We start from the raw sequence: 23,386 nt of genomic DNA on the forward strand, positions 1-23,386 counted from the left end.
CTATCCATGCTAATATACTACCTCCAACGTTAGAAGCTCTTATCTTATTAAAAAGCCTAATGTATGATATGTTATTGGACAATTTACAAAAATCCAAATATATCTATTGCACTCCATTTATCTATCCTGCTTGCTCTCTCCTTAAAGAATTCTAATAACTTTTTAGGGCATGATTTCCCCTTTGTGAAGCCATGCTGACACTGCTTGACCATAATCACTCTGCGATTTGGTCCTTTAGAAGAGAATCTAACATTTTCCCAGGAATATGCTGGAAATGTAGATTCCAGTTGAGAACTGTAGTGATTATAATGAGGTCAACCAGATGGACCTCACAGAATGTTAACCTGGTCCAATCAGGAAGCCATGGCTGACAGATGTAAACAGGAGTGTCAGAGGTTCTGCTCACTCTGAGAGCTGCCTCTTAGGGAGCTTGATCAGTGTCAAGGAGTCTCCACATGTAAATAAAAGGTGCCTTGGTGATGGGATACTGGCCTCTGGGTAGATATTACAGCGGCAACAAGGATGCAATTAGTAATGTAACCATGCAAAAATATTTACTATCCAAAGCCCAACTGAACTTCAAACAGGTACTACATCTGACTTTGTCATTAGGAAATGTAGCAAGCGGACCATATGAGTTGCAGTGGACACTCTTATTTGTCTGACTGAGCTTGGGGAACACCAGTTGAGTAAAGGCAATTGCATAGCCTCACTCAGGACAGAACAAAGGCACTGCAGGCCAGTCCACAGCAAAACCCCAAAACAAAGCCAAGCACCGGCCAAACAAATAAAAATTTCTTCAGGATCTGGGCCGACAAGTTACTAGTAGTTGCTGCCGGTATGCGAACTCAAGACAGGAAAAGAGTCCCACGAGACCTAAATTGTACAAAAGCACTCACAGGCTAGTATCTAGGAGAGTGCACCCTCTGGAAAATTCACCTACCTCTGGTTTGGAGCAGTTCAGTTATCTAACAATACCCTGGTTTGGACAGGACTTTCAGAAAATGTTGTGCACTGAGAGGATTAGGGTATCTGGAAGTCAATGCCTAAAAGGGAGGGAGAGGCAGAACCTCAAGATATTTAACAACTACAGTACTCACTTGAAACATTGTAGTATATGAAGCTATGGGGCTGGAAAGTGGGATTAGAAGAGATGAATGCTTGATCACCGGTGTGCAATCCATGGAACAGAGGGCCTCTTTTCATGCTGTAAAAATTGTATGATGCTAGCTGCAATATACTAAGTATATGTTACTGCTTGGTCACACAGACCACATCTGAGAGCAGCTAACATGGCATGGTGTCAAATACCTTGTTCTAGATATGTTCTAGATATGGGGTTGGTGATATAGCCATGAACAGAGTGGTGGAGTTCTGGACAAGAAACCCATACTCAGGGCTTTGTACAGTCCGTGAAGTCTTAATTCTGCAGTCTGTGTTTTCTTTGTTCCCATAAGTCAGCCCGACTGACAGGGTTACCCTCCAATCCATAAGGTAGCTGTCTCAAACAAATATCAGGAACAAGTCTGTCTGATCTATGACCTTGCTGGGATTGTGTGAGGACACCTGATTCCAAAGTCAATAAGGTGTGGAGCTGGAAAAAGCATAGCAGGTCAAGCAGCATCAAAGGGGCAGGGGAGTCAATGTTTCAGATTGGAATCTTTCATCAGGATTCCAAACCCAAGTGCTGTGCTCATTCCAGATCACATTGGGAGGAGGTAGAAGACTGTTATCCAACCCAGGATTTTTTTTATGGATTAGATGCAACAAAAGGGGAATTGGACTCCAGAGAAAAGCATTCCTGCTCCTTCTGGCCCACAGGTAGTGCTTTGAAAAACTTACCTTCTCTTCAAAGTTATCTTGCAACTACCAGATTTCTAGGTGTCTGCCAAACCTACCCACTCATTTTAGACCCTGCAAAGTAGGGTCTAAAATCTGAAACTGCCATCCTGATTAACATGGCTAAAATGGTAGCGTCTCCAGGAAACAGATAAGATGCCCATCACATCTCCTGCCCTGATGTAAGTGGTTAGAACAGGTTTCCAGATGCAGTCAGAATTTATCTCCAACTTACAACTCTCCCAACCATCACCACCACCAACAACTCACCTTTGTTAAAATTCCTCCCATCATTTCCATTTCACTGCATCTCTGTGGTTGCTGTATTTGTTATAGAAATCAATCTTTAGCAGTTCAGCAGCTCACTAGTTCGAACTTGGTGAACACACAGAAGGATTGGCGTGGAGTGTTCAGTGATTATGGAGGCTGGTTTAAGGGTGAGATTGAGAGGACTTCTCCCAACTCCACATAAACTTAATTATTAGAAAACATTTTGGCAATCCACCTGTAAAGTTAATGATATCACTGAATAAGCTGAATCAATTGGATGGTGCATTCACATTACCTCTTTTAGATTAATTTTAAGCGAGGTGCTGCAACTGATGACCAGACTCTGATTTGCCAATCTGGTCACCTAGTGTCTGTTGCAGGTAGAATCTTGGATTTTGGTAATGGGGTCATTCACAGGAAAGGTTGGCACTGGAGATGTGAAATTTGTCTTCCCACTAATGATTATATGCCTAAAGAACAGGCATAACAATGATGAATTTATCCGGCACTGAATAAAGAACTATATAAAATGCGAGAAGTTCAAACTGCGTTCAATATTTGACTTTGATATTTTCGAAATTCTCTGGGCATTGAAAGACAATGAGCAGTTGTAAAAATCTTCGGTATGTGCACTTGGATTAGAATTCCTGCAGTGAATTGCCTTAACATTAATTCTCTTTTATCTTTATTTAACAGTCCACCATTTTCTGGCTTCGACCAGATGATGACATACAATTTGATTCTCAAGGGAGTAGAAAAACTGGATTTTCCTAAGAAAATCACAAAACGTCCTGAAGAAATGATTCGTAGGTTGTGCAAGTGAGAAGAAATGTTCTTTTTTTTAAAAGTTATGATGTCACAAACATGGGTCCAGTATTCGTGGAGATGAATAATTCAAAAAGTACTGTTTATCAACTGGTTATTCACATAAATTGTAACGGAAGAGTAACTGGTCAGCTGTATTTATTATCAATACATATCTTTGGAAAAAGGAAATTAGATATATAATCGAAAAGCAAAAACATGCAGAGCTCTGGAAGGATGCCACATGCATAATGGGCCAAATAGTCACCTCCTGCACTTGTGTTGTCAATATGTTTCTACCTTATTATTTCATAAGTAAAGGGTGACCTTGTTAATTAAATGATGCCCATATTTACGTAAATGCAGACCCCATATACAGATTATTGCAAGGTTGGGTGCAGGTATTCAAATCAGAGAATTGATTTTAACCCCTGGAAAGGGGGAAGATAAAGGAAGTGCAAACTATCAGATATTCTGTAATGTGACACCCAGGATATTATAAATGCACAAGCCTGATGAGGATGGGTGTGGCGTCATGGTCAAGAAATGCACAAAGAAATTTGGGGAAGAGTAGGCCAAAGGTTTCCTTGTGGATTTGGAGAAGCATTGCTGTCTGGTGTAACTCTTTGATCCCAATTTGGCATGGTGGAGAAGCCTCAAGAACCTTCAGATGGAGGTTTTGGATTAGAAATTGTTTAACATCCCAGATATAATCTGTGCATTTACATGTGCAGATTAGAGTGGTGCTGGAAAATTCCTGATGAAGGGCTTTTGCCCGAAATGTCGATTTTCCTGTTCCTCGGATGCTGCCTGACCTGCTGTGCTTTTCCAGCACCACTCTAATCTGGATTCTGAGCTCCAGCATCTGCAGTCCTCACTTTCGCCACATTTAAATGTGCAGCTTGCTGTCTTCTGGCAGTAAACCAATTTTTTTGTTTGGAAAATTCACAACCTATGTGATGGCAACAAGATCAATGGAGAAAAGTGGCTTCAGCCATTTCACTCAAGCTTGGCCTCAGCCAAGCAGACAGGGTTAAAATCAGCCCTCAGACAGCAGTGTCAGCAAGCAGGTGGATCAGTGGCACTTTTTATGCCAACAAATTATTAGCACCTTTAGTGAAACTGAGAAAGTTTCGTCTGTGTTCTTTGTGCTGTGTGCAGTAAATTTGTACAACAGACACATATTTAGAGGAAATATTTCCCTGATTTTCCACAAGATTACTGTTCTGCAAAAAAGAAAATTATACTAATAGTCAGGCAATTAACAGCTAATATTGCTTCAGTAACCTCTGAAGTCTGATTCTGTGAAGGGTCATCTGAGTAACTAATGTTTTTCACAGATACTACGGGATTCTATAAAGAATAGAGGAAATTTGGCTTAATGGAATGGATTGCACCCCATTACAGGCCTCTGGAGCAGAATCCAATATTATTTTCTGATTTATTTACCAAACTATCTTTAGTTTGCCTTAAACCATTGGAGCAAAATGTTATCCACTTCAAAAATCATGTCTGGTGAGAACCATTTCTGGATCCCAACCCTGTGCCTGATGCCAGCCTGACCTCACAGTAAGCAGCTGCCTAACTGACCATGAGTCTGCCTGCCATCTAAGGAAGGATTATGGGCAAGCTGTCTTGGCTGTAGCTCCAAAGAGAGGGCCTGCAGCTTTGCAAGGACAGTATGCTGAGGTGAGCACTCCCACTGCAGTAGCACGGCCGTTGCTTCCATTGCTTTATAATAAATAGCGACCACAGTTGCCAGGTTTCCATTATGGTACAGGGGAAGTTTATCAAAGCACTGTGGACAGTCCCAGCTGTGGTTGGCTAATCACTGCTACTTGGGTGGGGGTATAAGTACCAATAGCCTCACAACCCACCCCCCACCCCACCCACACACTCCCCTTCACTTAGCCAACCATTGGCAACCCATCTCAAAGACTCTACTGGCCTTGGCTTCAGTGATAGAGATGGGAATGGGTATAGAGTTGGGGAGGAGGAGCTGAGATGCCAACTTCTAGGAAGACTTCGGCAGCTTCTCAATGAGCCCAATAGGTGGGCACTTGTAAGTTCAAATGGGCTACCTGCCACTGGTGGTTTGACCCTTCCTCCAGTGAGATTGACCTGAGGCATGAACTCATTGGCTCAATGACCCAGCACCCTCCTGCCCTACCTTCTTCCTGGTTTGGCTATTGAGGCCACTTTGGCAGAACTGGTAAAATTCCATCCAATGAGTGTACTATTTTATGCAGGATTGGAAAAAGGTGTAAATGTTAAAGGCCATTAGTGAATAAGCTGGTTTATTACAATTCAGAATGTTTCATAGTAATTCTTTCTTCAATGTACCAGATTTATTAAATTCAATTTCCCCCAGTTTGCCTTGGAATTTGAGTTTGATGTGCTCATTCATTACTGTAACCACAAGGCTACGATATCCAATAGCAGTCCATGACATGGTCCTCATTTGTAGTGGGGTTCTGATCTACGCAGGTATCAATGTCCACATTTGCACAGTCTAAGAATATGGGGTAGGCTGTTTAGGACTGAGATGGGGCTAAAATTCTTCACTCAGAGGGTGATGAGCCTGTGGAATTCTCTGTCACAGAAAGCAGTTAAGAACAAAACCTGAATGCTTTCAAGAAGGAGTTAGATATAGTTCTTAGAACTGAAGGGATCAAAGGGTAAAGGACAAAGTGGGAATATCATATTGAGTTAGATAATCAGCCATGTTCATATTGAATGGTGAAGCAACTTTCAAGGAGCAAATGGTCTAATCCTGCTCCGATTTTCTATGTCTCTATGTTTCATACACAATTTATTTTACCCAACTCAGTGGTATCCTCTTAAATTAACCCTGGTCTATAATAGGAATGTATCAAGCTGGAGACCAGGAATCATATCAGTGGAAAACTTCAGAAAGGTTTTGTAATTTTACTACTATTTTTACAGGAAATTCATCTATTCAAAGTGAGTTTTATTCTGCCATGGTTTCTGTTTCTGACAGGCATTTATTGAACAATGAGGGTTCATGGTTTTGGAGACAAGATTGAGTTTGGCTGTGGTGCAGTACTGTCAGTACCCTGTCAACCTTTACTGTCAATACTCCAATATAAAGAATGAGTCCTGGAAGGCTGCAGAATGTATAAAACTATGACCCAGCATCAGACAGCCACTCCTGGAAAATAGGGTGAGAAGAACAGAGACAGAAAGATTTGGAAGAAAACTTACATATTTTTCTATGACATCCTTTATTGCAGGCAAAACCCAACTGAACGCCTGGGAAATCTGAAAAATGGAATCAATGATATAAAAAAACACAGGTAACTTTTATCCATAAAGACTTGCTTAGATTTTATAGGCATTTGGCAAAAACATGATATTTAGATTGGGGCTGGCACAAGATAATTAGGTGTGGGAGATGACTTGGCAAAGTATCTGAGTAGAAGCCTAGAAGGTCCTTGCACTGTCTGGGTTTTCACCTTCAGAGCATCTGTAGTTCTGCTTTGACACTTTCCCTGTTGAGAATTGATCTGATTGACAGGCTTGGTTTCCAGTCAGATGGGGGCACTTGAGAGAAGGATGAAATTGCAGAAGAGAGATTTGTGAAGGGGAGTGTGATACCTGAAGTCAGAGGAGAGAGTCTGAAACCTAACCCCAGGAGAAGGTGGGATCTCCCTGATATGTGGGAGTGGAGTGGATATGATGGTACTCAGAGCTAAGATATTGGTGCCGTTTAGGAGAGGCCCAGGCCGCATTGGCCTTCTCCACGTATTTGTCCTTCTCTCTCTTCAAATGCTGGGTTGTTGGAGGACTGAGAAACTATACCACCACTGTAAAGCCTGTATAATAACTTAAGTCATAGGCTCCTGGTCTCTGTAGAGTATAAACATTGTTAACTTGCCATCTGGAAATGGATTAACTGACTGCTTTTGCCCTGCACTGATTGCAGAAGTAAGTGGGCAAGTTAGAGACAGCTCAGAGCGTGGTTATTGAATTTTAAAGATTTAACTTCTCTGAAAATTGTTCACTCATCAGCTCAGGAAAATACTGTAGTTGAAAGAAAAGACCTGCTGTCAAAAGTTTTCATCTTCCTCTTATCAGGGCAGACATGAGAATGCCAAATTTCAAAGGGAGCATCAATTTGTGCTGCTATCAGATTGGTTAAGGCATTGCCATAGAAAATACAGCAGGGAGCAATTGTCCCTCATGCTTTTGTATAATTCAATAAGAAACATGCCATATCTGGACATATATCTTTTCTCTGCAGAGGACAGGTCCCCAAGTATGTGTAATGTAGCAAATGTATGTATGCTACTTTGTGAGCCACTTTGATAATTTTAAATTGACTCTTGCTCAATTCTTAACACATTTGGGATTATTCAAGGAACTGTTCGAATTTTAAACCATGGTCCAGGTCATCTGGTGAGAAGATAGTTGTTATAGCATTGCAAGCAGTAGTTACTCATCAGAACCCTGTGAAATCATTAAAGAGCATTGAATGTTAAAATCAGAGAAACAAAAATGTGGTGAAGCTGCTTCTTTAACAAGGTTATGTTGTCCTTGGTTATTTTTCCAGCATGGTCGTAAAAGACACAGAAAAATTCTAAGTAGAAGGGGTTTAGGGCCAGTTTGATTTTAGCTAAGGCAACAGGCTTTCAAGTTTTCAAAAAAAAATACTTGTACAGTGGAAGGGGAGTGGCCAGATCTCCCAGCTCATCTGTACTCTGGTTTGGTTTGATTTGGTTTTTTTAGTAGTAGTGTCGAAATAGCTGCTGGATCCAAAGAAGCAGGTCCAGTGATTTCTAAACTGTCAGATCCACACAGTCAATGTGTTTCAGCTATAACTGAGTTCTCATTAGGGGATTGTAAAAAAATAAAAATGTAACCAAGAGATTGAGTCCCGTCAGACTCTGTGCTGGCTGGTGCTACAGTCAGTGTGCTCCTGCTACTGTTGGCTTCTGCTTTTTTTTGGAGGAGCAGAAGTTTCTCTTTCTTTCCCCTTGTTTAGGGAAGACATTTGTTTTTTTGATTTTCTTTACTGGTTTTTGCTGTGTTTGTAAAAAAAAATTTAAAAAGAAGGTCTAGGCTGGTACTCTCTCTCTCTGACTTCTCTCCTGTAAGACCCTCTGTTTGATTTTTTTCTTTTGTGCCAGGGATTTTTATAGGGATTGTTGCAAGTATTTGGAACAGCATCATTAAGTTGGGATGATCTGTTGGGTTTTTCGGATAGGCTAAGTTATTCTGTCATTCTGATTTCTTTTGATTGTGTTTCATTTAATAATCTTGTAAATAAATTCTGTTTTGTTTAAAACTAAGCTGTTGAACCAGCAGAATCTCTCCTGGAATATTCACCTTACACTTGCTTAAAACAATTAGCAAAGTTAGGGTCTGGGCTACTTTCTTGAAATGTTTTGAGGGAGTCTGGCCTGGTCCATGACAAATGTCACTTTGAAATATTAAATTACAGGGACATTGAGAATTTTTAAAAGATCATTACACTTACAATTAATCAATTAAAATAGCATTAAATGTTTCAAAGAAACAGAAAAAAATAATAGTGAGTTATATATTACATGCAGACGTTTCATTACACTTAGCTGCCCTCAAGGAGTCTTCCTAAGTCTTCTGGTTTCATGGCATGGTGTGGGTTCACCTTCCTTGGATGGGGTTGGGAACGAAAGAGAGCTGTGATGGAGATGCCTGTGTACAGCAGACATGGAAAGTTAAATGGATATCGTTTGATCTGATTGCCATTGGATAGATCTGTTCTTTCAGTAGTCGGAAGATCTGGACTATTATATTAACATTTTGACAGCATAGGCTGGTTAAGTAATGCTAATACCCTTGCTATTGCAAGCAATCAAAGAGCTGTGTGATATGATCCACTTATTTTGAGAATGTACAGTCGATTTACCTGACACCAAACCAGCCATGATATTTATAAACCTGTTCACTCATTTTTGTGAAACTTTTTGGTTGGTATAGCTGCATCCTGTCACTAGGAAATATCTAGTTTATTGAAAGTGATTAGTAGCAGCATGAAATGGTTAACTTGTTATTTAATGTTTTGAGTCATCTGCCTGTTTTTCCAGGTCAATTTGTAGTAGATCACACTTTGTAAGTCTGAAAGTAGCAGGCATAGACCCACACCTGAGCTTGTGCAATATACAGTGAGTGACGGACTGGTGGGGGTAGCTATTTTCCTGCAGGATAGCTTTGATGTGCCCAATTTTGGCATCAAGGTTGCATGCTGGACAAAAAGCTTGAGCCCAATTTACAAAGTTGCCAAAATCTCGTAGCATGTGGAACTGTAAGAATTCCAACTCAGTTTTGACCTTTAAAGATAGGCTTATGGTAAACAGTAGTAAGGAACCCATTGGCAGATTTTTCAACTAGCACATTGAGGAAATGGAGCTTGTTCACAAATTTGTACCTGGGGTGGATGGCAGTAAGGAGTGCAAGGAAATGCTTATATCCAGCTGCAGATCCAAAGATGTCAAACATATCATCTACACATTAGAAATATGCAAGCAGAAGAGGTTAGAAGATGTTCAAAATTGCATTTCTCATGGAAACTAATAAAAAATGAAAGTGAGATCTGGGCCTAGAGGGGATCCATTGCAACACCATGTGTTTAGGCATTAATTGAAACTGAACTCTACAGGAATTGTGAAGTTCAGAAGTTTAATTACAGATTTAAAAAAAGTGATGCATCCAGAATGTCAAGAGGTAGTAACATGTCAATAGCTTCTTTGAGAGACTTATAAGTGAAAAAGCTCTTAATGCCAAATGAACACATAAACACAACATTGCTGTATTTAAGCTAGTCACAAATAATCTTCACCAAATTGAAGGAATCCCTCATTTTACACGTGAAAAACTTATGGGTTTCTTCTGGGTGCTTTGGTTTTCTCCACATACCAAAGATGTGCAAGTTAGGTGGATTGGCCATGTTAAACTGCCCATAGTATCCATGGATGTGTGGCTAGGTGGATTAGCGATGGGAGATGCAGTGTTAGAGGGATAAGGTAGGGGGCTGGGGTTGGGTGGGATGTTCTTCAGTGGGTTGATGTGGACTCAATGGGCTGAATGGCTGGCTTTCATACTGTGGGGAATCTATGATTCTACTCAGCCTCTCCTTACAGCTCCAACCCTGGCAGTATTCTTGTAAATCTTTCAAGATTAGCAACAACTTTCCTATAGCAGGAAGATCAGAATTAAATGCAGTATTCTAAAGTGCCCTAATCAATGTCCTGTACAGCCGCAACAAGCTGTCCCAACTCCTGTACTCAATGCGCTGACCAACAAAAGCAAGCATGCCAAATGCCTGTGACTCCATTTTCAAGGAACTACGTACATGCACGCATAGGTTTCATTGACAACAGTCTCCACAGCCTTACCATTAACCTGCCTTGGTTTGCCTTGTCAAACTGCAAGGCCTCACATTTATCTAAATTAAACTCCATCTCTCAGTCTACAGCCCAATTGCCGATTTGATCAAGGTCCTGCTATACTCTGAGATAACCTTCTTCATTGTCCACCACACCACCTATTTTGGTGTCATTTGCAAACTTACTGACACAAGCACTATTTTCAACTATCACAGTACTGCCAAAAAAACAATTAAAAAGGCATGTTGCCTACCAGACAACGTGAAATAGTGTGATGTGAATTTCAGTGATCCTTGGTATGTAAGGCATATGTCCCAATGACTGGCAGAGATTACCAAAAAGCCTAACCCTTCACAATAGGCAATGTACTGATTGTATTCAAGCAGCACATTCTTGCAAAGCTCAGAATTAAATATCAAACATTAGATGTGAATCCACAATAGAGCTCATTTACTGAATAATCCCATGTATGCGAAGAATTGCATGATAACCAATTTAAACTTATCAGTTGGGCTTGCGTTGAGGCTCATGTATGCTTCCTGGAGATATAAGTATTCCTACAGGTAAAGCTGTCCTTTTCAGAAAAACATATATCCAGGCATTTTGCATTTTTCAGGATTAAGCAAAAGCATGGGGTCAGTAGTCCCCTGGTTCACTCTCCACAACAAAGCCTTGACCAAGCAAAGTCAATCTGCAAACTAATCAGCAGTGTTTTCTCAGGCAGTTAAAACTGTTAGCCCCTTTAATGTTCTTGACTCTGTTCTGCTGAGTGCAACATGAAAGGTTTCTTCAGCATGTCTCTTTTGCCAGCAATGTTCGATTTCTGGACTATCAAATAAGCAGATATACTATTAAAAGATGCATCCGGTTCCAAGATGCTTTTAAGTTAAATATAACTTCCATACTTGGTAATTGGATCTACTCCTCAAACAATAAGCAAAGAAACATGAAGATGATAAATCACTGAATGAAACTGAGAATTATCACTTTTTTCTTCTTCACCCACGGAATGTGAGCATCACTGATTGGACCAACACTTATTGCCAATCCCTAATTGTCTTTGACAAGGTGGTAGTGATCTGCCTCTTCGACAACTGAAATCCATTTGCTTTGGGTAAGCCCCCAATATCACTGGGTAGACATTCCAAGGATGTTGAACCAGCCACACTGAAGAAATGTCAATGTATTTCCAAGTCAATATGTTAGGTGGCTTTGAGGGAAATTTGCAGGATGCGGTTATCCCTTGTATTTTATGCACTTGACCTTTTAGAATGGTAGGGATTGTGAGTTTGAAAGGTGCTACTGAAGGAGTCTTTGTGATTTTGCCATTCAGCTTCTAGATGTTACGCATTGCTGCTACTGAGAATCAGTGATGGAGTGACTGAATGTTTCTAAATATGGTTTCAATCAATGTGGTTGCCTTGTCCTGGATGGCGCCAAGTTTCTTGACTGTTGTTGGAGTTGCACTCATGTCATCACATTTCTGACTGGTGTCTGTAAATAGTGGACAGGTTTTGCTGGATAAGATGATACGTTGCTTACAACTGTATTCTAGCGTCTGACCTGTTTTTTTAGCCAGTGTATTTGTACAGCCAGTCTAGTCAGTTTCTGGTCAATAATAATCTCCAGGATGTTGGTAGGACTCAGTGACAGTGATACCATTGAATGTCAAAGGGAGATGGTTTGATTCTCTGCTTTGGAGATAATCATTGCTTGCAGTTGTGTGGTGCAATGTTACTTGCCATATGTCATCCCAAAGAAGGGCTTATGCCCGAAACGTCGATTCTCCTGTTCCTTGGATGCTGCCTGACCTGCTGCGCTTTTCCAGCAACACATTTTCAGCTCCGATATGTCATCCCAATCCTGGATATTGTCTAGGTCCTGCTATATGTGGGCATGTACTCCCTTCAGTGTTTGAGCAGTGGTGAATGGTACTGAACATTGTGCAATCATCAGCGAACATCCCTACTTCTGACCTTATAATGGAAGGAAGGTCGTTGATGAAGCTGCTGAAGATAGTTGGGCCCAGGACACCACCATGAGGAACTCCTGCAGTGTGGTTCCAGAGCTGAGATGACCAACCTCCAAACACCACAAGTATCTTCCTAATAACTTAACCAGCAGTTCATTCTTTCCAAGATTAACATTGACTTCAGTTTTGCTAGAACTGCTTGATGCCACACTTGAATGAAAATAGTAATTGAAACATGTGTATGATGTGATGTGAAATGCTTAAATACTGTAATTTTGGACAGCTAACTTTTTATATTTTCTATTGGAAGTTAAACAGTTAAATAAGCTATGATCAGATGCCTTTGGCACTTTTCCCTCCATTGATTTTCCCTTTTCTATTTTTACCAATTTCTTTTGGTTGAATAACCTCCATCCTTAACAGAAAATTAAACAAGAAATCAATTGCAACAAACACACAGAACTTGTAGAAATTTTTTTGTAGCCACACTCTTGTGGTCATATTTTTATTTGTTCTTTAATTTTCCCTTGAGGATGAAAGTGATTTCAAGCAAAGGGAATTGATTGATGAAGATAAGTAATCCAAGAAAATTATCCAGAGTTTGAACAGTGGGAGAGAGAATGAAGAATCATCTTACTTGGTTGTTATCACAGACTGGACTATTGCTTGTTTATCTAGAAACGTATGAGATCTGTTGCTGATTTTAACAGATAGGCTATTTCAATTCATTTTCCGCCCAATCTGCCATAATAAATATTTCTGCTGTGAATTGATCTCCAATTTTCATGCATTTGTGTCAATATACTTTCCTGTTTGTGGAGAGTGCAGAGTGATACATAATTAGATGTGATATAGCAATGATGTTATTGCTGTGACATTGACTCAATATCCCTGTGTGATTTACATCACTGTTGATCCATACAGTGTCATGTTCTGCTGAAACCCAAACCTCTACTGGTTTTCTTTTCACTTGTGCATTCAGACTGTTTAACAGTATGCTGCAAAGAGTTTTGTATCTCTCTGGTAAGCACAATGCTGTTCTGAAATGCTTTTTATTGATCAATACGTTCACAAATAGGTCTATGTCAATTATTGCTATTTTGTGCAGGAATACACAATACAAAGAAACAGTAAAATAATTATCAAATGTTTGCAAAAAGTCTATAATTGCATATTCAGAAAAGAAACAAATCACAATGTGAATACTTGAATACTTTCATGGCTATTCATATCTGTGATTACTTTTGTACCAAACAAAATTTATTTGCCAGTAGCATGATTCCAAGTTACAAAGTCATGTGACCATCACTACAAATATTTTTGCAAAGTAAGTCACAGAACATAATTCAGCTGAAAATATCAAATGAGATTGAAAATTTATATGAACTGTGTCTTTCCTTTGGAAGCTTTTCTCACCATCCTATTGGATGGCTAAAAGTTATGTTTTATATAAACAGGGCTCAGTAATACTCTTGTGTAGTTTTCATACTATTTTCTTCTATTATCTTCTTCCTCTAGCTCAATTGTTTTTCCATTTTTAGAAGTAATTATTTGGTTACGCTACTGATTGTTAAAAAAGAAATTGTTTTCTCTCCAACCTGACTTGTTACTCATTATGTATTTATGTACTTTAATATTATCGACATAATTCAGCCCAATCAAACTAGAATTAGAAAAACAATGTGACATCTTTGGTTAAAATTTATCATTGATGTTTCCCACAAGAATTTGTATATATTTACTTCATCTATAAACTTTGCTTCAATTCGTATTTGCATGTTAGTTCTTGTAACAAATGTGTTTTAACAGCTAATTAAAAAAATCTCAGGAATGCTTGAGTTTTGTAATTCAGATAACATTCAGCTATCTCACTTTGATCTACCAACTGATAACTCAAAAATTACATTGTTAATTATCTTGGTTTCTTCAAGTAAAACAATCATTTTGGACAAAAATGTTCAATTACCAAAAGACTGGCTTTAGCCCATTAAGAATATAAACATATTTAAATGGTGCAATTTAACCAGGAAGAATTAATCAATTAAGGGAAAAGAAATTAGATATTTTTATCAGAGTTTGAAAAAAGCAAATGCAAAAGCAAACTTGAACTAATTTTCAAAGCATTTGTAATAAATGAAGTTGGGGAAAATTAGCAAAGGACTTTAGCACTTTATCATTGCTCATTAATGATTGCTCAGTGTTCAGTGCCATCTATGATAAATAATATTCATGCCACACTAGTGCCACATTCATGCCACCTTCAACAAGAGAGGATCTGGCCATCTCCTATTGGCATTCAATGACATTAATATTATTGAATCTCTTACCATCAAAGTCCTGAAGATTGCCACATACCAAAAGATTAACTGGGCCAGTTATGCAAATACCCTGGATAAATGAAAGCAGGTCAGAGGCTGGGAATTCTGTAACAAATAATTCACCTTCAAATTCCCTAAAGCTTAGTCATCACCTAGAAGGCACATGCCTTACATGTGATGGAATTCACTCCTCCAGGACAATGGCTTGCACAGCCTAAAAAAAATGCACCATAGCAACTTGCCAAAATTACTTCAAAGCACCTTCCAAACTTGTGGCCTCTACTGTCTTGCAGAACAAAGACAGCAGGTGCATAGCAATACCAATGCCATTGCCATTCACCTCAAAGCCATTTTGACTTGGAACTATATTGTTGTTTGTTCACTTTGACTACGCACCTTCCTAATGTAACTGAGGTGGACCTGTACTACATGGTCCACAGCAATTCAAAAAGGTGACTCAGCACCACTTTCTCATTGGTAGTTGGGAATGGACAACAATGATGGGATAGTATTGGCATTCATATCCTGTAAATAATAAGAAACAAATATTCCAAATAAATTTTAATAATATGTTTACCTAGCATTGCAAAAGCTACACAAATTAGCTTACAAATGTAGGTTTAGTTGTATAAAAGGAAAGTATGTGTGAACCTATTAGATAAAGATTACATTTAAATAAATTCATTTCCTTCAAATACAGATGGTTCAGTGGATTTAACTGGGAAGGATTGAAAGCCAGAACGTTACCGTCACCTTTAAAAAGAGAGGTACTTTGCTTATTATTATTGTCCTTATGATGTAATATGTCATGATTTTGCACATTATTGTACTCTGTTATATTGTTTCTGTCAAAAATAAGTGGTTTACAATTGGGGGTAAGTAACTGACTAAACAATCAGCTCTTTATCTATTGGTAAACCAACAGTGAACAGCCATTTGCTACTACTGTAACCAATGAGACAGGATGAGCTGTGGAATCAGGTCCAATTTAGGTTGATAATTCAAAAATGGTAGCTCGGGTGAGGTTTCCAATTCCATTCACATTAATCAATGCAAACATTGCAGAGAGAAGCAAAAGTTTCTTCACTACCAAAGCATTCTTGAAAAACTGGCAGCATTTTTAATGGAATTGGCAATCTCATTCAGAAAAGCAGTAATAGTCACTGGCATAGGATCTGGGCACACTTGACTGTTGCAGAAGAGGATAATCTTGATTAGATTAGATTGCCTACAGTGTGGAAACAGGCCCTTCGGCCCAACAAGTCCACACTGACCCTCAATCTATTGGGACCTAGGTTAAAGAGTATTGGTGAAATGCTGGAGAAACTCAGCAGGTCTGACAGCAGAGAAACAGAGTTAACATTTGAGTCTGGTATGACTTCTTCAGAACTCAACTTCAGTTCTGCAATAGTCTCTCTGGCCTTTTCTATTTTTCTTTCAGATTTACAGCATCTACAATATTTTGATTATTCTGCAGAGGATGACTTACTATGAGTCTGATTGCAATATACCATCCCAGTGAATATCTGATATTGTCACTGGGAAGAATGAAATGCTGGAGATCAGAGTCGAGAGTATGGTGCTGGAAAAGCACAGCAGGTCAGGCAGCAACTGAGGAGCAGGAGAATTGATGTTTCTGGCATATGTCCTTCATCAGGAATGAGACTTATGGCCAGGGGGCAAAGAGATAAATGGGAGGGGGGTGGAGCTGGAGGGAAGTTAGCTGGGAATGTGATAGGTAGATGAAGGTGGACGGGGGGAAACGTGTGATAGGTCGGAGAGGAGGGTAGAGCATATAGGTGGGAAGGAAGTTGGATAGGTCAGGAAGAGGGTGGTGCTGAGTTGGTGGCTTGGGACTTTGATAAGGTGGGGGGAGGGGAAGTGAAGAAACTGGTGAAATCCATATTAATCCCATGTGGTTGCAGGGTCCCAAAGCGGAAGCTGAAGCATCCTTCCTCCAGGTATTGGGTGGTTAGGGTTTTGTGATGGAGGAGGCCCAGGACCTGCATCTCCTTGGTGAAATGGGAGGGGAAGTTAAAGTGTTCAGCCATGGAGCAGTGGGGTTAGTTGGTGCGGGTGTCCCAGAGATGTTCTCTGAAAAGATCTGCAAGTTGGTGTACTGTCTGCCACATCGGGTGTAACGGACACAATAGATGACGTGTGTGGAAGTACAGGTAAATTTCTGTCAGATGTGGAAAGATCCTTTAGGGCCATGGACAGAGGTGAGAGGGGAGGCATGGGTGCAGGTTTGGCACTTCCTGCGATGGCAGGAGAAGGTGCCGGGAGTTGGGTGTGGGCTGGTGGAGGTGGGTGGATCTGACAAGGGAGTCGCGGAGGGAATGGTCTCTCCAAAATGCAGATATGGGTGGGGATGGAAATATACCCCTAGTGGTGGGGTCTGTTTGTAGGTTGCAGAAGTGGCGGAGGATGATGCATTGTATCCAGAGTTGGTGGGGTAGAAGGTGAGGACCAGGGGGTTCTTTCCTTGTTGCATTGGAAGAGGTGGTGTTCAAGGGCGGAGGTGTGGGAAATAGCGGAGAGATGCTGGAGGGCATCATCGATCACATGGGAGGGGAAATTGCAGTTTTTGAAGAAGGAGGCCATCTTGGATGTTTTGTGGTGGAATTGGTCGTCCTGGGAGCAGATGCGGTGGAGGCAGATGAATTGGGAATAAGGGATGGCATTTTTACATGAGGCAGGATGGGTGGAGGTGGAGTCTAGGTAGCTGTGGGAGTCGGTGAGTTTGTACTAGATGTCCATGTTTAGTTGGCCGCCAGAGATGGAGATGGAGAGGTCTAGGTAGGGGAGCAAGATGTCCAAAATGGTCCAGGTGAATTTGAGGTTGGGGTGGAAAATGTTAGTGAATTTGATGAACTGTTCAATCTCCGTGTGAGAACACAAGATAGCACCGATACAGTCATCGATGTCGTGGAGGAAAAGATGGGGAATGGTGCCAGTGTAGTTTTAGAAGATGGACTGTTCCACTTACCCAGAGAAGAGGCAGGCATAGCTGAGGCCCATGCGGGTGCCCATGGATACCCACTTGGTTTGGAGGAAGTGGGAGGATTGGAAAGAGAAGTTGTTGAGGGTGAGGACCAGTTCATCCAGGCAAATGAGAGTGTCAGTGGAAGTGTACTGGTTGGGTTGGCGTGACAGGAAGAAAAAGAGGGCTTGGAGGCCTTCGTCGTGGAATCAGTTTTAATCATTAGGCTTTCATCAATGAGTGTGCATTGGTTACCTTCCTCATGCTGGAGTGGCTTGTGCCTCATTTACAATTGCCTGAGGATATAGCAATGCAACATACCGAACCCTAACTGACACAATATGAGATAACTTGCCTGTTGTACCACTCCATGCTATTGTGCAGGGAATAAAAATGGAGAAAGAGAGTCAGTGCATTAGTTTTGAAGGAGTGATAAGTCTACTAACTCCATTTTGAAATCCTTAGTGTTGCTTTTCCTAGGATCAGGTCATTGAAATACAAAATACAAATCGCCTATTACGAACACTAATGTCTTCATTCATGTTGTTCAAAAGAAATAACCATATAATGGATTAGATTAGATTCCCTACAGTGTGGAAACAGACCCTTTGGCCCAACCAGTCCATACTGACCCTCCGAAGAGCAACCCACCCAAACCCATTTCGCACTAATTAATGCACCTATCACTATGGGCAATTTAGCATGGCCAATTCACCTGACCTGCACACCTTTGGACTGTAGGAAGAAACTGGAGAACCCTGAGGAAACCCACGCAGACACGGGGAGAATATGCAAGCTCCACACAGTCACCAGTACATTATTAAATTTACAGACCACAGTTTAAACTTCTTTGTTACAATGATTTCTCCATTATGTAAACTTATGTGGAAAAAGTAATGGTCAATGAAGGGGAGATTTTGAAAATTCAGTTACTGTACTGTGATTGCAAAAAGGATATTGGAACAGAGAGCTTATGACTATCAGGATACACAGAACCAGATGTGGCATTTTTCTTTCATTGGCTACTAGAGCTTTTTAAGATGATGAATTAGAATAGGGAAATATAAAGAAGCATTTTCACTCGTGGGGCGAATCAAAGGGTCATGAACATAAGGTAGTCACTAATCAATCTGGTAAGAAAGCGCTTTGTTTTGCTCAGAGACTATGGTTAAAACATGGAACTTGCTAATGATGCAAATAACACAGGTACATTTAAGGGGAAATGAGGTAAGTATGTGAAGGGGAAACGAATAAGACGACACTGATCAGAGTTTGATGATGTCGGAGGCTTGTCAGAGCATAAACACCAGGACAGCCAAATTGAATCAAGTAGCCTACTTTTAAACTGTAAATTATATTAACTTTTTCTTATGGTATCTATTTAAATGAATGAATTAACACGCCAACATATTTGGTAAAGACAGAAACTCTGTAATTGTTGAGTTAAGATGCGACACTTTATGTATCAGATGGAAGAGGCTGATGGTCCAAGAATGCCAAGTCTAACTTTGCTGGGTTACTGATGGAACCATTAATAATTAACATAACAATTTAATAGCAGTGTCTTTTTCAGGATGGGGTCCTTCCGAGTAATACATTTTCCCTTTTTTCCAAGCTTAAAGGTCCCACAGATTATAGATACTTCGACACTTATCCTCCTGATAAGGATATTCCCCCAGATGAACTTTCAGGCTGGGACAAGGATTTCTAAATCAATGCCAACTCACGTACTGCAAGAAGACTCCAACTGTTACCCTTACTCAATGATCATACGCAATCTGAACAATTTCATGTTCTATGGTATTGACCGAAACTAACCAGCAGGAACATCTATACAGAATAAAGAATTAACAATCGATATGATCAAGAAGGAAAGAAATTACTTGAAAAATTTTAAGAAATCAGTAAAAGTTTCTTCTGGTATTATCTTAACTAGAAAAACATTTTCTATTTAAATAGTTGCTATGAGTCAAAACGTGGCTTGTACAAATAATCCTTTCGGCTGTAGTAAGATGGTTGCACTCAGTGGGCAGGAGCAAGTGGGGATGTTGAATAGCCAGGATAAACAGTTGTACAGCTGCAGTCAGTAGCAGTATTTGTGCTGCAGCCTTTCTTCCCAGTATGCACATGCCAAGATTTCCAAGCCACAACATCTTTGATCACACAGAAGTTTTGTTTTTATATTAAGACCTCACAGACTTTCTACACATGATGCTGATTTCACCTGCAGAGTATGTTTTTGGTGAACTGTGTACAATCATGTTCCTTCCTGGCTTGGCGATAATATCATTTCCTGAGAGGTTACCCTGACAAGCCACTTCAGAACCTTGTATATTTCAATTAGATAACCTCTCATTGTTCTAAACTCCAGGGAACTTAGGCCCAATTTAGCAATTCATCATTAGAATGATCTTTTCATCCAAATGCTAATCTAGTGAACCTTCTGTGTACTGCCTCCAGTACAAATACAGGTGTATCCTTCCTTAAAGACGAAGGCCAAAACTACACACAGTGCTCTATGTGTGGTCACACCAATGTGCTGTTATATAGAAGGAAGACTTCCATATTATTGTACTCCACGCCCAATGCAATAAAGGCAAATGTGCTATCTTGTATCAAAGTTCTTGTAAGGTTCCCTTGAAGTGGTCATTTTTTTAAGCAGATCACTAAGTTAGTTGCTTGCAGTTTTATAACTAGGAGGTTGGTTTTCTATACTGGAAGACTTAAAAAGGAACAGTCTGGAGACCTCATGATGTTGCAGCTTCTGGTTTTAAGGCATAAATATTGCTACCTTTGCTGCTTCTGTTATTTGTTGTATTGTTTGCAGACTCAATGATTTCTCCCTGGTTCTTGAAATAATTTTAAAAATCTGTACCAGATGACACATGACGAGTACTTCTTTTACCCATCCAGAATGTTTTGAGATTAGAAACCATCGCTACAGAATTGAGAATGAATAAAGGTCATTCTCATCTACTCACAAAGTAGCTTCTCTGTAGTTTCCATTTGCTAAATTTTGTATTCAAAAACAGGGAGCCCATGATTTCTGGGTTTGTGTAAGAATATAAAAAAAATGGGAACTGTGAATTCTACAAATAGGTTTTATTTGTTATTTCTTTTTAAGGAATGCACCTTAATGGTTTTTCTACTAGAGACTCAAAATACTTCAAATTTCAAAGTCTTCTGACTCTAAGCAGCCACCCTAAGTAGCACATCAGTGTCCACTTACAATGAAGTTAGTTCTGGAGGATTCCAAACAGATTACAGTTCATGTTATAAAAGTTAAATATAGTATATGCCTGTAATGGACAAAACAAATTGTCAAGACATTGTTAATAATAGGTTCCAGCATCTTTCTAATGTTAGCCTAACTGAACTGTAGTTCCTGATTATTTCTCCACCTCCTTTCTTGAAAAAGTGGTGTTACATTTGTCAAATTTAAACTGAATGTAATCCAGGTGGGTGCAGCTGCCAAGATCCTGAAAGAAAGATTTGGCATTTTTAAAGATTGTTGCCTCCCCAATAGAAAATGGACCATAGGAACAATACCTGGAATCTAATGGAATGGAACACAAGGACATTCCTAAACATTCTAATGCTGGTCACATACCAGATTTTATAACAGCATGGAGCAAGTGACTATTGAAGAGGTATCTATAATGGTGTAGCTACCTGCTGGGCGCAACAAAATGGGGTGTCATTCCTCTGGTGCCACAAACTCAGTGGCGCCCGAACTAAAAGAATAGCTGGAAATATGACCCATGGATGTTTGTAACCAATTGTGAACACCGGTGACTGTGAATGGATTATTGTTTTGACAAAATATGGGCCATAGGCTTTAATGACTAAGGCTAGACATGGTAATCTGATTGTGGAGATGGTTTTGTTTTAACTCAGACAGTGTGCTGTACTCTGTCGATCAGTGCTGGAGGGCATGGCATATGAGAGGTTAGGTCTGCTGAATGTAAAAAAAAACTAATTTATGTCTCAGCCTTAATTATTTGAATATTTGTTTTGACTTGCTTTCCTACTTTTGTTGCTTTCTATAGTGTTGCCTGAAGAGGAAATGGTTGTTTTTAAGTGATATAAATGGTTGTACTTTATTTTGTATTGATTCACCCATTATGCTTCAGTTGGTATAATAAGGTTCTTCACTTAGAGTCAATTTACTAGGTTCTAAGAAGGTAAAAGCTGAAAATGTGTTGCTGGAAAAGCGCAGCAGGTCAGGCAGCATCCAAGGAACAGGAGAATCGACGTTTCGGGCATAAGCCCTTCTTCAGCAGCGCTTATGCCCGAAATGTCGATTCTCCTGTTCCTTGGATGTTGCCTGACCTGCTGCGCTTTTCCAGCAACACATTTTCAGCTCTGATCTCCAGCATCTGCAGCCCTCACTTTCTCCTCTAAGAAGGTAAAAAAAATTACGAAAGTCTCGATTAATCCAGAGACTAACATTCTTAATGTCTGTTAACTCTAACATACTCCTATAGACAGACGAAGGAATTTGTTCTATTAAGAGATCTGGCATGAGGAGCAGAGGCCTTTTTAATGGGAAATATCAAACCAGCTCATAACAAGGATTCTGGAATTTTAGATGACACAAGAATAGGAAACACTAGGCAAACCTCTGTCTTGAATTGTGCATGTCAGGAATGTAAAAATATGATACAGCTTTTCCCCCAATTTTTTGGGAGCACCAAAATGATGAAATGTTCCTGGTTATAGAACTGCTTTTCTGGAATATCATGATGTTACTTCATGAGCAAATTTGATATTTTAGTTTTCCTGAAAACTCACCAAACCTGATCATAGTGTTTGTACATGTGAATTATATCAAAATGCTGCCCTATAAGATATGGACATGTCTAATCATATTAATGTCAATGTATAAAAGAAATAACAAATATTCAGCACGAAGGTTCAAGGACATTAAGTCCTACTATATTTGCAAACATGATTTTTATGGAGTATTATTATGGGCGCATCATGTTACCATTAGATTCATTAGCATAGTAAGGAGTCAGTGTATATTGCTTTCCATTCATTGAATTCAGGTTGATAGAGTTTTAAGAATAAACTCCAGTGATGAAGAGTTTTAAGAATACCAGCTGTGAGCATAAATATCAGTAGCGAATCAGAATGAAAATATTATGAAGATAATGTGTGAGATGCTACTTTACAGATATTCAAACAAAATTGTTCAAAAAAACCCTTAAATTCAAAATTAAATTCTTAATAAAATGTAAGTTATAGTAAGTTCTAGCTGCTGTTTAAAAATCATAATGAAGTATAAATTTAGGTATTTCCATTTGTCAGTGTTAAGAAAAATATGCTTTTGTATTGGAAGTTTTGTTTATATATTTTTAATAAACTTTAGATACAAGAAATGAAACATTGCTTTTTTTATTACAAATGATTCTGAACACTAACACAATACAAAAATGCAAATGAATGAAATCCAGTAAAATTCCAAAAACCTTGTTTAAAGTTGAATAAATTTACAGAGAATATCAAACTTCCAAACGGGCCAAAGAAACTTAAACCTCAGCTAAGGGAAGCAAGTAATCATTTCAATTAATAGAACTCATTCTTAACATTCTCTTCCTTTTTGTAACTTATTTTTCTCAATTTTTGTTTCATTCTGCAAAATATACGTCTGGAAATTAACCTGTATGTCATAAAGCAGTGTTAAGCAATTGTCTCATGATGCTGCAACATGTCATTTCTAAGCCATCAAGAGGTTATAGGATGTTGCCTGGTATAGCAGATTTCAGATTAGATTACCTACAGTGTGGAAACAAGTCCTTCGGCCCAA

The 23,386-nt window shown here is 39.5% G+C and overlaps 1 protein-coding gene across 3 annotated transcripts in view; it reads left to right on the forward strand.

Moving 5' to 3' along the window:
• prkg2 (protein kinase cGMP-dependent 2) overlaps positions 1 to 21,778 on the forward strand; it is a 100,189-nt gene extending 78,411 nt beyond the window's left edge. For 2 of the 3 annotated variants that reach the window (XM_043696205.1, XM_043696194.1), the window contains 4 exons: positions 2,806 to 2,928; positions 6,168 to 6,230; positions 15,292 to 15,358; positions 19,190 to 21,778. In XM_043696205.1, the coding sequence (XP_043552140.1) occupies positions 2,806 to 2,928; positions 6,168 to 6,230; positions 15,292 to 15,358; positions 19,190 to 19,285 (349 nt within the window). In that variant the 3' untranslated portion in view covers positions 19,286 to 21,778. Of the gene's footprint in view, positions 1 to 2,805; positions 2,929 to 6,167; positions 6,231 to 15,291; positions 15,359 to 19,189 lie in introns of those variants that run through there. The other variant, XM_043696215.1, reaches the window with a different exon arrangement.
• Positions 21,779 to 23,386: the final 1,608 nt, after the last annotated feature.

Source organism: Chiloscyllium plagiosum, chromosome 1, assembly GCF_004010195.1.
Source record: "Chiloscyllium plagiosum isolate BGI_BamShark_2017 chromosome 1, ASM401019v2, whole genome shotgun sequence".
NCBI classification, from domain to species: Eukaryota; Metazoa; Chordata; class Chondrichthyes; order Orectolobiformes; family Hemiscylliidae; genus Chiloscyllium; species Chiloscyllium plagiosum.